Consider the following 16,448-nt stretch of genomic DNA (forward strand, 5'->3'; position numbering starts at 1 on the left):
ATCTTGTCGGCGTACACGCCCAGCTCTCCGCTCCGTGCAGATGGGTATGTTAACAACATCTGCCTTGGTGGACTTGGTTGCAACGAAGAATAATGTCCCGTGGCGCTGGGGGATGTAGCAGACGTAGCGAGGGTCTGAAGGTTTGGATCCATCCAGTGGACCTGTTGACACGACTAGTACATAGGTACACATGTAGGTTAGGTGGGCACCTATGTACCTCCTAAGGGTACTGTAGTAAAGATCTAATCCATCGGACTCCATGGTCAAGGGCCCACATGCAACCAGATGCGCAGGTTCAAGTCACAGGCTGCTTAAGTAAGGTTAAGCATCCACCGGTCAACACATGCAGCGTTTCATGACGGCCCACTTGCAAGTCGCCACCAGCATGTAACGTTGACTTCCGGTCCGTACCAGGTACTTTAGAAAGTTCTGCAAACTTCTCCTAGGCCCATGACCACTACTCGGTCCAGACATGTTGGGAATTCTCCTGAAAGCTGACACGAATATTTGCTGCCTGCCTCTCGAACAGAAACAGAATTGCAGTGGAAGAAGCTATAACTTCTGGCCCGCTCTCGTTGATTTACCGAGCCGTTACGGTTGATGACCCTGCCAGTCCACTCTCTTCTGTTTCCAGCCTTTTCTCTGCGGAGATGGGTGATTGGTCAACTTACGCACAGTCGACGAATGTCTGGGTCTGTACGGAGTACTCCGCACTATGCAGTCCATTACAGCCCGCAGCCGGACAACGGTACGGGACAGCCTTGTCCCGGGTAGGGCCCAGCCAAACGAGACCAATGCATGAAGAGCTGGGTTAGCCGACGTCGGGCCGACCGCCAGACAACGACAACCTTGGGAGTCGACAGGATGAGCTTCAACACCAGACTCTGCTCAGTCGTTACCGGAGTGGGTTGTGCAGAGTCCAGACACGCTGCGCTGCAGTGTAACTTGCTGCTGTGACAAAGCCAGCACTTGGAACGAGACGGGACATTGGCGAGTCGCCGACAGCCGGCCAGCTCCGCCGACGATCACTGCTTCGAATGTCTCGAATTCTCCCGTACAATCAAATCAATCCATTACTTCGCACTTGTTCAACGTATTCCCCAGCTTTCATTCATGTCGAGCGTCGCCAGATCGCCAGACTGAGCGGCAGCGTCAACCACCAACCAACCTCAGAGCCAAGGGGCTGCTATGAGTGCAGCATAGCGAACTGGCCGCCGTTTCTGCCGTCCAATGCCCAATGGCTACCGCCAGTTCCAGTTCCAGCATAACCAATCCAAATGCAAGCTCGGATGCGAGCGACTTGGACCCACTATGGCACGAACTCGATTGGTAAGTTCATGGCTTTCCACCTCGTTTCAAGAGCACAGTTTTCCCCAGACGGATACTCGGATACTCGTCCCATGGACTAGGATGAAGAATATATAGTCATCTCCCTCAAACGCCAAGGCTGATCCGTGGGCTTTGCCTTGATCATGTATCAGGGCGATAGGGCAGATGTTGATTATGGGCTGGGATGGCACCGAAGTTACTCCTCAAATCAAGAGTCTCATCGAGGATCATCATCTTGGATCCATCATTCTGACTGCCAAGAATTTGAAATGTTTGTCTCTCCTCTTTCCTGATCCACCCTTCCCTGTCCCAATAGGGTTGGATGGTGAGGCGTCTGATTCTATGGCTTTCCGGAGACACCATCAACACGTCCGTCGAGCGATGTGTGAGCCGCAAAGAATGCTGACTTGTTCGAACCAGCTGCTCGACAAACTGCCAAGCTTGTCCAAGAATTGCAAACTCTCGCCAAGAATGCGGGTCATCCTCAACCGTTGCTCATTGCGCTAGACCAGGAAAATGGAGGTGTAAACAGTCTTTTTGACGAAGACTACGTCTGCCAGTTCCCCAGCGCCATGGGAGTGGCTGCGACTGGCCGTGTGGAGCTGGCTTATGAGATTTCCAAGGCGACGGCTGTTGAGATTTCGGCTTGTGGGGTAAACTTGATGCTGGGTCCCGTGCTTGACGTCCTGAACAACGCAAGATATCAGCCGCTAGGTGTTCGGGCTACTGGAGATGACCCGCAGGAAGCCTCCCAGTATGGCCTTGCTGCCCTGAGTGGAGTCCGGGATGCCGGCATGGCCGCCGCCGGAAAGCATTTCCCCTCGTACGGAAACCTGGATTTCCAAGGCTCAAATCTGGATGTCCCCATCATTACGCAAACATTGGAGGAATTGAGCCTCAGCGCCTTGGTTCCGTTTAGGAATGCCATTGCCACCGGAAAGCTCGACGCCATGTTCGTCGGTGGCTGTGGGATTTCGAACCCGTCCATGAATGTAAGCCATGCCTGTCTGTCTGACCAGGTGGTGGATGATTTATTGCGCAACGAGCTTGGTTTCAAGGGAGTCGCCATCTCCGAATGTTTGGAGATGGAGGCTCTCAGCCATGATCTCGGCGTGCAAAATGGTGTGGTCATGGCCGTCGAAGCTGGCTGTGACCTCGTGCTTCTCTGCCGTGCGTACGACGTGCAGCTGGAAGCCATCAAGGGTCTGAAGCTGGGCTACGACAACGGAATCATCACAAAGGAGAGGATCTTCACTTCCATCCGGCGCATACAACATCTCAAGTCAACTTGCACGTCGTGGGCCAAGGCACTCAACCCGCCTGGCATTTCACTCTTGTCGCAAATACATCCAACCCACCTTTCACTCTCGCGACGGGCTTACGATGAATCCATCACCGTCATTCGCGACAAGGAGAAGCTTTTACCTCTCCCAGACTCTATGCATTCCGGCGAAGAACTCTTATTGCTCACCCCGCTCGTCAAGCCACTACCAGCATCTGCAATGACCAAGAGCTTGCTGGAGTCCAAGAAGACCTCGTCTCAGGCACCGACACCTCATGATTTGTGGGCACACAGGGATCGTGAAAGAAGCGCCATCATGAGCGGCGAGGGCGTTTTTCGCGAGTTTGGAAAGAACCTCGCAAGATGCCGTAATGAAAAGCTCCTCCACACGAGCTACACCGCCAACGGTGTCAGACCAGGTATGAAGTCTGTTGTCACGCACTCGCGTCACTTACCCACGAGCAGCTCACTGATTCCGCAATAGTGCACGAGATTCTCATCAACAGAGCATCCTGCATAATCATTGTCACGGCTGATGCTAACCGGAACATGTACCAGGCCGGCTTCACCAAGCATGTGGATATGATGTGTTCCATGCATCGGAGCAGGGGCAAAAAGAAACAGTTGATTGTCGTTGCCGTGAGCTCTCCTTACGACTTCGCCATGGACAAGTCCATTGGCACCTATGTTTGCACTTTTGACTTTACGGAGAACGCCATGTCTGCGCTAGTCCGTGTACTTGTTGGCGAGGTCAATCCCACCGGCAGTATGCCGGGAACCCTTCGCAAGAGCAAAAAGGTGCTCAAATCGAGGCAGCACTGGCTTGTGGAGGAGTACAGCAAGAGTCGAGACCAGGCTGGCTTGGACGAGCTGCTCAAGGGAGTGCATCGAGCAAGCGCACCAGACCTTCAGTTTCTAAAGGCAACAAGCTCATTCTCGTTTCAGCTTGACAACCCCAAGATCAAGGAAATGCATTTCGTTGTAAGAAATAGCAGCACGGGAGCCTTGTACGGCTTCGTCGCAACTTACTACATCGGAGGCATCGGTATCATCGGAGCATTGCTCGTCGATCCATCAAAGCGTAACGTGTCCATTGGCCGATCGCTTCATCGTCGAGCGCTCAAGAGCCTCGGCGAGCAGCGAGGCATAAAGAAAGTTCAAGTGGGCACCCCATTTCCCGGTGTCTTCCTTGGCATTCCTCTGGACACGGAGTTGAACACCGTTAAAGAGTGGTTCGGCAATAGCGGGTGGGACACACAGTTTCCTCGACGTCTCACCAACATGATTATCCGCGACCTGGCCAGTTGGGTGGCCCCTGAGGGGCTGTTGCAAAGTGTTCAGAGGGCCAATATGAGCTTTGACTTGATCCACGGCTTGGAAAACGCCGAGAACGTGCTGCAGCATGTCCGAGCTAGTGCCAACCCCGAGGTCCACGAGCTCTACGTCTGCGCCCTTGCGGAGAACAAGGCATGTGGGGTTGTAAGGGCCAAGGATGCAGCCGGGAAACTTATCGGTACTGTTATCATCTGCCGCCAAAACAGTCCGCTGGCGAGGTGTATACCTTGCCTGTTATCGGATGGTGGAGATGTCGGCGGCATCATCGCTCCGATCGTACCGCCAACACCTCAAGCCAAGTTGGTACTGCAAGGTTTGGCTTTGATGTGTGTTAGACAGAGCAAGAGCCACAAAGCCTCCAAGGCGGTGTTGAGCTGGGTTAGCTTATCCGTACCAGGAATACTCCCGTTTTGCGTGCTGATCAAGTTTCAGGTCGTTGACGACGAATGCGAACCGTTGGTTGCGATGGGCTTCGACATACTGCAAGCATTCGAGGAAATAACAAACTCGCCAAACGTGTAAGTTGCTGCTCTGCCGTATTTGGTGATTTGGTACAGGCCTTTGAGATTTTGACTGATGGGCAAATATAGTTGCCAAGTGTAGTCGTGGGTGAAGGTATCCTTGTGCTAGTTGGTTGGATGAACAGAGTACTCACTTTGTTACTTTTAAAATGACGAGTAGCAAGAGGGAGAAAGCCGTGAAAGGTGTGCCTGTTTTGGATATGGCAATGTTCGCACATTCTTGCAGTTACGTACTAAAGCTCCTTATGCTCCAGAGGATGGGTTTACGCCCATGTGCAAGGTAATGCGCAAGGCTGCCGAGATTGGACCTGCAGAGGCCATGAAGAAGCGGGATACGACTGTCAGTCGGCATACGATGGTCGGCGATTTGGCTGCGTTGGTGGCGGGTGCTCAAAGACGAGGGCTAGGAAGGAGGATCCAAGAATTCGAAGCTACTGAGGCTATTGCTTTCTCCAATTCATGCGTGATTTGAACTTGCATTTATATTCGTGCAACTGTTCCGATACGCCTTTGATCCGCATTTATTTTGCGAATGTTTATCCCTACTTGGCGATTTCCAAGAGTCTAGTGGAAGAGTGAGTGGTGGCTGGAGCTTGGAGGGCTGGAGCTTGGAGGAACGGACAGGAAAGGCATGTGATCTGGTGACGTAAGTTCGCCGGCTCAAGGTTCTCCAGCCGCTTAAACGTCGGTGCTTCGCGGCGGGCTCCTCGCTCCTCAGGCAGCGGCTCCTCAGGCAGGCAGGCAGGCAGGCAAAACTTTGCTTCATTTCCGGGATCGGCAAAGTTGTCAGCCCCGAGGCTTCTAGGCCTCTACAGGCAGGCAGGCGGCATCCTACTAGTGAGCACAGGCGAGGAAATCTCCCCCAGGTGGCCCCCTCGTCCCAACTTGCTCTGCTCAGCGCTCACCACATGCATCAACTGTCCCTGCTCGCAATTCCCGACTAGAGGACGGACCGGCCAGCTGTCGTCGTCGTTCATATCGAGCCTGGCAATATTTCCCCTGCACCAGTAGCAACCAGACGCTTCGCCCCGTCGCGCATCCGGCGAGCCACGCCGACAGGCCCGCCCAATCCTGCGCTCGACACACCTCACGCCAGTCCGACAACACCGCCCTTCATGGCGTCGCAGCAGATTCTTTTCGCCGAGACGATAGCCGGCATGAAAAAAGCTTTCAAAAGAAAAGCTTACGGTAATCAGCTTGCTGCGTCCATTCCCATTCCCATCCCCCCTCCCCCACCCCCACTGCATCCACCAACAAACTGACGCGTGTCATCGTGGCAGAGTCTGATTCCGACTCCGAGATCATGTGCTTTACAAATAGAGGCCACAAACTCCAGAAGCGAGCGCGATTCGCACGCAAGGGGCAGTTGGCGCCGACGACTGGCCCGAGCGCGTATAAACAGGTACGAACCCCTACCTCGGAACCCAGAGAGCACCGCAGCTTCCGGTCCAAGAGTTTTCTGACGGAAACCTACGTATGCTTTAGACTGTGGACTATGCTGGCATGCAACGGAACGTCTTGCATCGCAATCCACCACTTGTGGACGACGAGGGCTACGAGATCTTGAGCGACGATGACGACCAACGAGTGGGAGACGCTGAACTGGCTGCCGCTGAGCTGAACCCATATTCCAACATCCGCCTCGAAAGTAAGTCCACCAACGCCAATGTGACTGCCTGAAGCCGGGTTGGGTTATTGATCCGACCTTGTTCATAGATATACTTGCCCCTCTGACCGCCTCGACGGATTTACCGAGCCACCCGACCCTCTCGAAACCTTTTACTTCCAAAACCCTGACGGAGCTTATTGCCCAAAGCTGTAGCATCATGCACAAAGAGAACCGCTCATTGTGGCAAGTAAGATATCTGTGGACATCGCTTTGTGGTGATGGCATATGGATGCCGTGCGAAACCATGATAGGGCCCAACGACCTCGATCTGTATTCAGAACACCACGTAGCCCGCTTCGCACCTGACGCGCCTCAAAATGGCCACGCAACACCAACACCCATGGTCAACGGCAACTCACGGCCGCCACCTGCCAAAGACTCGACGGCGGAACCGCGAGGGCTGAAACGCGGCACCACGACCGATGCGAGCGCCGCTGCGGTGGACGCGTCGGGACCGAAAGACGACGACGGCGACGACGGCCATGTCGAACAAGAAATGGCAAGCAAGAAATGGAAACAAACGCAAGACCGTGACGGAGACGGGACACCGTCACGAGGCACTGGGAGTGCTCACGCAAATGGCGTCAGCGGCACCGCAGCGCAGCAGGGCGAGAAAGCCGAACCAGCAAAGGGGAATACGGCGTCGGAGCAGTTGCTGACCACGTCGCGGTCGCAGGATGAGTTTCTCATTCATCCCATGTTCATACCACCGGCCGGAGCCAAACCCGATAGGGACATGGGCATTCCGGAAAATGAGGCGGAAGATGTTCGACGGCTATTGGCACTGTATGTCCAGAAGCAAGAAGAGGTGTGCAGAGGAGCGAGCCGACTGCACCAAGGCTTGCTTCGAGCGCAGAGGCTGCGAAGCGAGGTGCTGCACTGGTCGAAAGCGGAAGCTCATTGCGGGCCGAACAGGGACTTGTCTGACGGCGAGGATTGGTACGATAAGGAGGAATGGGGTCTGACTGAAGACCTGAAGAAGGGCCAAGACGAGGAGGAAGAAGACACCACGACAACAGGCAAAAAGACGAGGGCTCGTCGAGCTTGAGCGTATTGATACCATCAGCATTGGCACGCCCCGGGCCGGGCCGCGCCAGATTTAACGAGACTCATGATTTATAGATGTTTAGCACATGGTGATGGGCGTGTGCCTTGGATACCTAAAGATGTGTAGAAAGACGGCAGGTGCTACGGTATGCGTTGGAAGATTTAACGGCCTCGAGTGAAGCAGAGGCACTGGAGGCATGATGCGAGCTTGGTTGGGCCTCTGGTTGGGCCTCTGGTTGGACTGGGGGTTGCCAGCCTGGTTCCCAGTCTGCATGTGGTCAGGTCAGTTGGTGCGGTCTGGTCGGCTCAAGCTTGTGATTATGCGGCCGACAGTGCCTGCCCTGCCCTGCCCTGCCCCGGGAGGCCTAGCGCCGCCTGTAGCCTGCGTGCGGCACCGTGGCTAGTGCTGGCCCGTGCCAGCAGCGGGCCCAGGCTCCTCCTCAGAAGTGGCCAGCTGGTTGCACCAGGTACCAGCTGTAACCTTGATGAATTGATCCGTAGGTAGGTACCTAGGTACCTAAGGTAGGAGGTATGATTGCTGTGGCGTTGGCGCGATTCTATCGAACACTTGGATTGACAAATTGCATTGACGATTTCCTCTCTTGTTTCCGCCACTGCTTTCGCGTCACGGCGGTCAAATCTCGAGGCACTGTCCTCCTCTCGCTTCCCGCTCTATCTGTCCTCGGCCTTTGTTCTCGTGTCCCCATCGTGGCCCCCTCCGTTCCCCAGCCCCCAATTGCTGCCCACCATGACGTCGTTTCTTGGTGACCTGCTCAGCCATGTTGATTTTGGCAACAAGAGCCTGGCTGGTGAGTCGTCATGCTCACCAAGCCAGCCCTCGAAATGCTTGTTGCGGTGCGGCAAGCCTGCTGCCAGAGAAGGCTTCATTCAAACATTTCCAGCTGCTAATTCTTGCTCTGCGGGCGAAAAAAACTAGTGTCGGCTGCCTCCATTGCCTTTAACCCGTTGTGGTGGAAGTGAGTGCAAGTTGTGCCCCAGCTTTACCGCTTGACCCTTTTTGAAGAGAGAGTGTATGTGGCTAATGCCTATTCTGCCTTTTCTTTGACGTCTGGTAGCATCGTTGCTCGCCAAGGTTAGCACATCTCCCCATGTCCATTTCGTGTTGTGAGCAAGACCAGTTCAAGTAGTCTTGGGGGGGGGGGGGGGGGGGGGGGTGCTACTTTGACTTGTTCCCACGACAGGGTCTCGTTCCGGCTGACAAGGGATCAAAAAAAAATTAAAGAGTACAACAACAAACTCCTGACAAACATGTTTGGCGGCAACTCCAAGGCGGCAAACTATGGCCTCGCCGCCGCCATCTTCTCCCTCGGCATCCTTCGCGACTGGTTGTACAAAGTTGCCATTTCCGAGCAGCCCTCGTACCAGCCGCTGTTGACGGCGTATTCGCAAGCTGCCGCCTACACGCTGCTTGCGGCTGGCAACATCCTCGTCGTCTCGTCGACATGGCGCCTGGGCATACGAGGAACTTTTCTCGGCGACTACTTTGGGGTCTTGCTGGAGGAGATGGTGACGGGCTTTCCCTTCAACGTGACCAACTCTCCCATGTACTGGGGCTCCACCATGAGCTTTCTGGGCACCGCCTTGCTCTTTGGAAAACCGGCCGGACTGCTGCTGACGCTCTGGGTGTATCTGGTGTATGTGTTGGCCTTGCGCTTCGAGGACCCTTTCACGGCGGGCATCTACGCCAAGCGAGACCGCGAGAGAGCCGCCGCCAGGTCGGGGAAGAAGCAGGAATAAACGCTGCGGAGGCCCCCCTTGAAGCGGTGAGGAACGCAAAAAGGGCATCGTCACATAAGCTGCCGACGCACTGTTGCGCGCAAGTCGAGCGAGCGAGTCAAGTGTCAGGTTCAAGGAAGCTCCGTGTTTGTCGTTTTTTGTCGAGGACAAAAGCCTTGACGAACGGCTTGGAGTGTGGTGATGTTGACCGGCTGGCACAGGCACGTGGTGCAAGGTTGATTTAATGGGGCGACGGAATGAAAGCATTAGACTAATAGAGACGCGAATTGACTACCGGTGAAAACTGTTCCTTCTTGACTCAATTGTCATCACGGGAGTGCTCACCAGGTGAACTCGTGGAGACGTCTCTTCCTGGTCCTTCCCGGGCAAGTATCAACTTGGCAAATGGTCTGGTAGAAGGGCGGTTAAAAAGCCAGAGCCACGTATCCCCGGTTTCCCGCCAAAGAAGTATCCTTTGGAAGAAAATGCGCGCTATAGCGAGCAGGTTACGGTACAACGCAGGTGCTGGATATCTGGTCTCGCCTTGAAATCTGCATGAAGCCTGGTTGACACATAACGTCTCGGTGCTGCATGTCAGATTTCCCCTGCTGTGGGTTGGGCAGCCAAGGTTCCTACCTAAGGTAGGTACCTACCTAAGGTAGGTACCTACCTACCTACCAGGTAGGTACCTAAGGTAAGGAGGTAGGCACATGTAGGTAGGCTAGGTACCTAAGGTGGCGCAAAACGGTTCGACTGATATGATATGCTCGGGAACCCAATGCGGCAGGCACCAGTGACCCAACTTTATTGTCTCCGGCGGCTAGCCACGGCAAAACATGCGCAGAACGGCCCAGCTTGACAAAGGCCCGCTAGCCAACCCCAAAGAAGGCGAGTGATGGGATAAAAACGTCCCCGCGTAGTTTTTTTTTCCCATTTTTTTTTTTTTTTGCGCGTTCCTCGCCCCCGTGTATTTGCAACCGAGAACAGGCAAAGTGTCGCGAGCGAGACGAGCGAGGCACAGTGCCTAAAGATGGCCGTTGTGTTAACCTTGCGACGGCGTTTGAGAGAATCAAAAGCCGAAACGGCCGAGAGGCAAGTTAGGTCCAGGGATAAGTCACTTTCGACCGTTGGACCCATGACGCGCACGGGCCATATGGGCGCCCTGCCAGTGGATTCCACGAGCGTCGGGCCTCGAGGTCGGGTGGACTCGGAAGTTTCCAACCAATGATACCCGGTTGAGCCACTTGCGGCCGGGATTGCGCATTCCCTTGTGCCGTCGCATTTTCCCTTTCGTTTTCCATCTCTTGACCGCAGGTGCAGGTGCCCCATCAGGCTTCATTCAGAACTTTGTTCCCGACCCGAAACAGAAACAGAAACAGAAACAGAAACAGAAACCATGATATAATAATACCAGAGTGTCTGCATCGGACGGATCGCGATACTGAGCCAAGGTCAACACGTGGCGCAGGACCCTTTTTTTTTCTTTTCTTTTTCCTTCCCCCCCGACTCTACATACGGTCTGCCTGTGCGGAATAGTGAGTGATCTCCTGGTTCTCTTTTGCCGTTGCGCCTTTTGGTTTCGCCCCCCCATCGCCAAGGGACATTGGATATATCTACGCTGTACTCCGTACGCGAGAAAGAAACGGGGGACAAGGCCAGTGGCCGCTGCATAAGAAGGCTGCGGGCGTTGCGTTTCCAGCAACTTGTATATAACTGGGCGAAACCTGCTGCCGAGACCTGCCGCCGAGACCTGCTGCCGAGACCTGCTGCCGAGAACCGCTGCTCACGCTTACCCGTTTCGTTGCGCCAGATCGAACACGGACCGGACGTCCTGCAACCTTGCTATCCCTGCAGCGGCATTCAAGATCAGAGTAGATGGCCTGTCCGTTTCGTCACTCGTCATTACCGCAGCGGCAGCATAAGCCTTGACCGTTCGTTCCATATCCGCCCTTCTTCGATTAGCACGTGCCACGCCCTTCATGAGAGCATTGTCGAGATTCTATATACCTTCGTTTTCTCGGAGCAGGGCGCAAGTCGAATACTACCCGGCACAGGTTTCGCGGCCAGCGGGCATGACATGATATTCGCTTGATCGATAGACCCTGGACCACTGGTTTCATCCTCCACCTGTTGGGGGAGGAGGTCAAGGCTTTTTTGAAGCCATCCGTAGAGCAACGAGACGACGCGTACAGCCGTATCACTCGGTAGAATGGTAGCTCCTGATGGCGTAGAGAGCCGATCGCGACAACTGGGAGCTGACACAGGTGCCGGAGCCCAGAACAGCCCGGAAGAGGATGCTGCATCTCAACCGATTCAGAGAAGCATCGGCCATGCCAGGACGCCCATGGCAAAGGTGAAGCATGCGTGCTGGACCTTTGGAAAGTTTGTCGGTCCAGGCTTTCTGGTTTCGGTTGCGTATAGTAAGTCTCCCGTCCAAGTCTCCAATCAAGGCCTCCGGACCGTTCGCTTTGCCCCAAGGTGCTTTCCATCTTGGCCATGTTCTTGCTTGAACCCCCCCTTCCTCTTCCCTTTGACCCGGAAGTTGAAATAAAAGAAAGAAAAAGAATGAAAGAGATTCAAGATAAACGCACCATTGCATCTCAGTCTAACCCGAGCCTCGCCTCCGCTTTTAGTTGATCCCGGGAATTACTCAACAGACATTGCGGCTGGCGCATCTTACCGATACAAACTCCTCTTCATTGTCCTTCTCAGCAATCTCTTTGCCATCTTGCTCCAGTCACTGGCCATTCAACTCGGCACTGTCACCGGCCTGGACCTCGCGTCGGCGTGTCGCCTCTTTTTCCCGCGCTGGCTCAACTACCTTCTCTACGCTCTGGCCGAGGTAGCCATTATTGCAACCGACATGGCCGAGGTCATTGGCACTGCCATTGCTCTAAATCTTCTAATTCCCCAACTGCCCCTGGTGGCGGGGTGCGCGCTGTCTATATTGGATGTCATGGTCATTTTATTCTTTTATCGTCCCCACGGGGCCATGAAGGGACTCAGGCTGTTTGAGGTCTTTGTGTGCTTGCTGGTCTCGGGCGTTGTGGTGTGCTTTTGCATCCAGCTGAGTTTGATCAAGGGCGACGTCGGGCAAGTCTTTAGGGGATACTTGCCGAGCAGCGAGCTTGTTGAATCGCAAGCGTAAGTGAGAAACCAAACCCAAAGCATCCGGCTGTTGTTGTCGGCAACCCCCGAATTCAACATGAAGTCGACGGATGATATGGACGCAGTCAGCTAACAGGGAGGAAACCTTGGCCAGGCTTTACCAAGCTTGTGGCATCCTCGGCGCCACCGTCATGCCTCACAGTCTATATCTTGGCTCGGGCATCGTTCAGCCGCGGCTTCGAGAGTACGATTCCAAACACGGCCTCTTACCAAGCGAGCCCGGATCATCGGCCTCTTCCGCCGCAAACGATGGCGACCACGACAAGGCCAAGTACATCCCTTCCCAGGCCTCCATCAACCACTGTCTCAAATACTCAATCACCGAGGTTGCCCTTGCCCTTTTCACGTTTGCTCTATTTGTCAACTCGGCCATCCTGATCGTGGCCGGCTCCTCGTTGTATAACAACCCCGACGCCCAGGAAGCTGATATTTTTGGAATCCACGACCTCATGGCCAAGAGCATCTCCCCTGCTGTCGGCACCATTTTTGCCCTAGCCCTGCTTCTGTCTGGCATCTCGGCAGGCATTGTGTGTACTATTGCTGGACAAATGGTGAGCGAAGGCGCCATCAACTGGCATCTCAAGCCCTGGCTACGCCGCCTCCTCACCCGCTCCATCAGTATCGCGCCATCCATCGTCATTGCTGGAGCTGTGGGTAGGTCGGGGTTGAACACGGCCCTGAACGCCTCCCAAGTGATTCTCAGCTCTGTGCTGCCCTTTGTCACGCTGCCACTCATTTACTTGACGAGCCGGTCAAGATACATGACTGTCTTGCCCGGGAGGGCGCGCTATTATGTCGAGTCAGACGATGAAGGCAGGTCAGTGTCGGCGAGTGCCAGCAGCAGTATGAACATGTCGAATCCTTGGTACGTGGTGGTTCTGGCGGGAATAGTGTGGTTGATCATTACAGTTATGAATGTTGCCAATCTGGTTTTGCTGGGTTTAGGCAAGGCGTCCTAGGCTGTATTTGACATGGCAACGTGGACTCTGATGAGACGAGCAGAGGGAGAATGAGAGATGCATGCATCTTGAAGCGAGTATGTCGTTCACACATAGCCAGAGGAGCATTTTCCCTCGGCTTTTTTTCCCATTCGTGGCCATCTTAATTTTTGGGTAGAGCGGGGGGGACATGGTTAGTTTATTGACCGGGTGACATTGTTAATTATAAATCTAGGAGTTTCAGGACGATGGGAATTTTGAATCAAGGAAGACATTGATCATGCGTGACGGCAGCGCAGCAATAGTGCAATAGACGAGCGATGAGCATAACTGGGGGATGTTTGTGTTTGTGGATCGTGTTTGAACTTGTGCGGTCGAGTTTAATCATTTACCTCCTTGACTTAATTATGGCAGGTCGAGGGTTAGCATAGGACCGGTCAAGCGTATACCGTGCCATGTACAGTGTGCACTGTGTTGGGGCGCAGGTACGGTGCCGGTAGAAAACGGTTAGGTACTGTAGGTATGTGTACGTACCCTGCTTGGCGGTATGTTGATAACGGGGTGGCTGATAATGTGGCATGGTCGCACGTCCTCGGACGTACTCGCGCGTCTGCACGAATCCAACACGATCGGTTTCTTCACAGACTGCTAATAACCTATGAATGTCTTTGTCTTGTGCTCTGGAGTCTGGAGTCTGTACGGCAGCAAGGCGGAGCTCTCTGGCTGCGACTCGCGAGAACCCCCCCCACCGGTTATCAGATTCAACTCCCCGCACCCCGCACCTCCTCCCCCCAGCAGCACGAGCACGGTTCATGAAACAGCAGCCTCAGGTTTGAGCTTCAAATGCTTGCTCGGAATACCTTTGGCAAGCTGCGAACGAGCTTGTGGAAAGCTCACCGGACCACTTTTTTTATATGTTTGAGGCTGGCCGGGCCTTGCTGGGAACTCGGATTGCCCTCGCCACAGAAGCAAGTCGACCAACGGCCTGTGCTTCATTGCCGTCGGAGCCGTTTTCCAATACCATCTCCCTCTGCGGGGCTTTGCTTGCGCACGACATCTTGACCCATCAAAGCAGATGAGCAAGCCCCTGTACTTGTTCTGGAGCAGCCATCTCTCGCACTCGTTCATCCGCTGCGCGGGCTTCGGGCCGTAAACCGCAGCTTGTATGACCATGTTTCAGTCGGTATGGACGTCTTCCTTGTTTCTTTCGGGATTGCGGAAGGCTTGCTTGATACGCAGGCTGCGGTGGGACTGCCTATGGGACATGGAATAGCCAAGTCCTTCCATTTTTCTGCTTCTGCTTCTCGCCATGCTCCATTACCCCCACCGGCGACGACAGGCACTAACTAAACCCCCGCTGATAGAAGAAACCATACTCGGCAGTCACAGTGACGATAGAGAATCTCACTTCCGAGTCCTTCTCCGAAGATGACCTCAGCGGCATCCCCGACCTTGTAGAGGTCATCAAACTCCAAGCTACCGGCCCGGCAGAGGCGGCTCGCGCGATCCGCAAGAAGCTCAAGTACGGAACGGCGCACAGGCAAATCAGAGCCCTGGTCCTCCTGGATGGGCTGATTCAGAACGCCGGCCCGACTTTCCAACGCACCTTTGCGGACGAGCCTCTGCTGGAGCGTCTTCGCGTCTGTGGTACATCGGATTTGTCGGACCCAGCCGTCAGGAAGAAGTGTACCGAGCTCTTTCGCGAATGGTCGCAGTATAGGGGGATGCCGGGGCTAGAGAGAGTGTCGCGTCTGCACAAGGTGCGTTCAATTTGGAAGGATAAATGGCACATCTTTTTTGCTTCCTCCCAACTGTCCCCCTCTCTTCCCCCATTTTCTCTCCCCCCCCCCTTTTTTTCCCTCTCTTTCCAGGTAGAGGATAGAAGGGGAAACGGACAGAGGACAGAGGACAGGGGACAGGGGACAGGGGACAAGACAATGTCCATATCAACGCGTTGAATTTTTCCCCCAACTAACAAACGATTTCAAGGAACTGCCTAAGCGTAAAGTGGCCATGACGCAGGAAAGATCCAAAGTCATCCAGGAAACAGAGAACCCGTTCGGAGATGATGAGGAGGAAGAGGCTGAAAAGGTCAAGCAGCAGAGCCAAGGCGTAGCAGGATCGTCCAGATGTTGGAACGATGACGGCACCGGTAGGGCCACTGCCACAGATTTCCTCGCCGTCCTGCCGCCGGACCATGGCACAAAGCGTGCCAGCGGGAATAAAAAGTCCAAGTCCAAGTCCAAGTCCAGGGGTCGTAAGCCTTTCAATCTGGAAGCCGAGAAGGAAAAGATGAAATCAGTCATCGCAGAAGCGTCCATCTCCTCGACGGGGTTGATGAATTCCTTGCAGGTCATCAACCGTGAAAAGGAGCGCGTTTCAGAAAATCGGGCTGCCGTGCAGCATTTCGAGGCTTGCAAAAAGCTGCGACGGAGAATCCTGCGATATGTTAGTTTCTTGCACCTTTTGCAAGATGGGATCATGGTCTGAAAAGGGGGGGAGAAAGGAGAGAGGCAGAGAGGTGGGCAGCATCTGTGGCTAACCGGACTTTGCAGATTCACCAAGTCGAGAGCGAGCAGTGGTTGGGCAGTCTACTCCATGCCAATGACGAGCTCGTACATGCTCTCATGGCCTTTGAGCAGTTGGACCAGTCCATCGAGGCGGATAGCGATTCGGACGACGAGCTGGCGGAGCAAGCCCACAAGTACAGGAGTAAGCGTTGGACCCTTTTTCCTTGCACGCACTGTGAATGGCTGACGCGAGAATAGTGATTACTCAAAAGGCCCAAGAGAATCAAGTCGCGGCTGGTTTCGCCGGTCTTTCGCTCAGCCAGGAGAGGAATGTGCCTGCGGCAGCCGAGCCTCCTCGACCAGTGGCACCGCCGCGTCTGTCTTGCACTGCGGCTGGCGATGAAGACGACGTCGATGATGAGGACGACGACGACCCTTTTGGGGATAAGAATGTCATATCAACGCCTACCGCGGAACGAGGAGAGCCACGCTGGTAACCGCGGCTAAAGGCAAAAAAGCATTTCAATGGCAAGTTGGGGAGGAGTCTTGACTCGCGGGTTGAAGCCTTGGTTGGGCCTTGGTTTGATTTTTGTCTCTCCTCTGTCTGTGATTTCTTCACTTAGTTTCATTATCATGTGTCGAATCAGGGCTTGCTGTCGTTTCGTGTCTTTGTGTGTTTATGATTTCCCCATGCAGCTGGCCAAGATTCTGTGGCGAATGCCGAGATCTCTCCCTCCCTTCCTGGTGTCCTTGTGTGTTTTCATTGTCTGGTTTTTGAGCTTCACGCGACGAGCCAAAGCTCGTTTACTATTGTGTCTCCATTTTCCTCATGATTTCGTAGAGATGAGGTTCGAACCAAGACTTGTTTCCTTTTTGCCGTGTCTTTTACTAATTTCATCTAGTCCGAAACTT

The 16,448-nt window shown here is 54.3% G+C and overlaps 5 protein-coding genes across 5 annotated transcripts; all 5 read left to right on the forward strand.

The window, feature by feature from the left end:
- Positions 1 to 1,237: 1,237 nt before the first annotated feature.
- On the forward strand, positions 1,238 to 4,549 carry UV8b_05349 (uncharacterized protein; the record flags this gene model as incomplete). Its single annotated transcript, XM_043142846.1, has 6 exons — positions 1,238 to 1,329; positions 1,482 to 1,600; positions 1,750 to 3,030; positions 3,096 to 4,324; positions 4,379 to 4,464; positions 4,537 to 4,549. 6 exons carry the CDS (start codon positions 1,238 to 1,240, stop codon positions 4,547 to 4,549), a joined length of 2,820 nt encoding a protein of 939 aa, XP_042998779.1.
- A 1,033-nt stretch (positions 4,550 to 5,582) lies between these two features.
- UV8b_05350 (uncharacterized protein) lies at positions 5,583 to 7,184 on the forward strand (the record flags this gene model as incomplete). The annotated part of the gene is made up of 4 exons (XM_043142847.1): positions 5,583 to 5,655; positions 5,748 to 5,869; positions 5,953 to 6,115; positions 6,184 to 7,184. The coding sequence occupies 4 exons, from the start codon at positions 5,583 to 5,585 to the stop codon at positions 7,182 to 7,184; spliced, it is 1,359 nt and encodes a 452-aa protein (XP_042998780.1).
- A 747-nt stretch (positions 7,185 to 7,931) lies between these two features.
- On the forward strand, positions 7,932 to 8,941 carry UV8b_05351 (uncharacterized protein; the record flags this gene model as incomplete). The annotated part of the gene is made up of 4 exons (XM_043142848.1): positions 7,932 to 7,992; positions 8,121 to 8,160; positions 8,260 to 8,276; positions 8,427 to 8,941. The coding sequence occupies 4 exons, from the start codon at positions 7,932 to 7,934 to the stop codon at positions 8,939 to 8,941; spliced, it is 633 nt and encodes a 210-aa protein (XP_042998781.1).
- Positions 8,942 to 11,129: 2,188 nt separating this feature from the next.
- Positions 11,130 to 13,047, forward strand: UV8b_05352 (uncharacterized protein; the record flags this gene model as incomplete). The annotated part of the gene is made up of 3 exons (XM_043142849.1): positions 11,130 to 11,340; positions 11,554 to 12,064; positions 12,183 to 13,047. 3 exons carry the CDS (start codon positions 11,130 to 11,132, stop codon positions 13,045 to 13,047), a joined length of 1,587 nt encoding a protein of 528 aa, XP_042998782.1.
- Positions 13,048 to 14,191: 1,144 nt separating this feature from the next.
- UV8b_05353 (uncharacterized protein) lies at positions 14,192 to 16,033 on the forward strand (the record flags this gene model as incomplete). The annotated part of the gene is made up of 5 exons (XM_043142850.1): positions 14,192 to 14,209; positions 14,391 to 14,786; positions 15,016 to 15,474; positions 15,582 to 15,738; positions 15,795 to 16,033. 5 exons carry the CDS (start codon positions 14,192 to 14,194, stop codon positions 16,031 to 16,033), a joined length of 1,269 nt encoding a protein of 422 aa, XP_042998783.1.
- Between the last annotated feature and the right edge of the window lie 415 nt (positions 16,034 to 16,448).

Source organism: Ustilaginoidea virens, chromosome 4, assembly GCF_000687475.1.
Source record: "Ustilaginoidea virens chromosome 4, complete sequence".
Lineage (NCBI taxonomy): Eukaryota > Fungi > Ascomycota > Sordariomycetes > Hypocreales > Clavicipitaceae > Ustilaginoidea > Ustilaginoidea virens.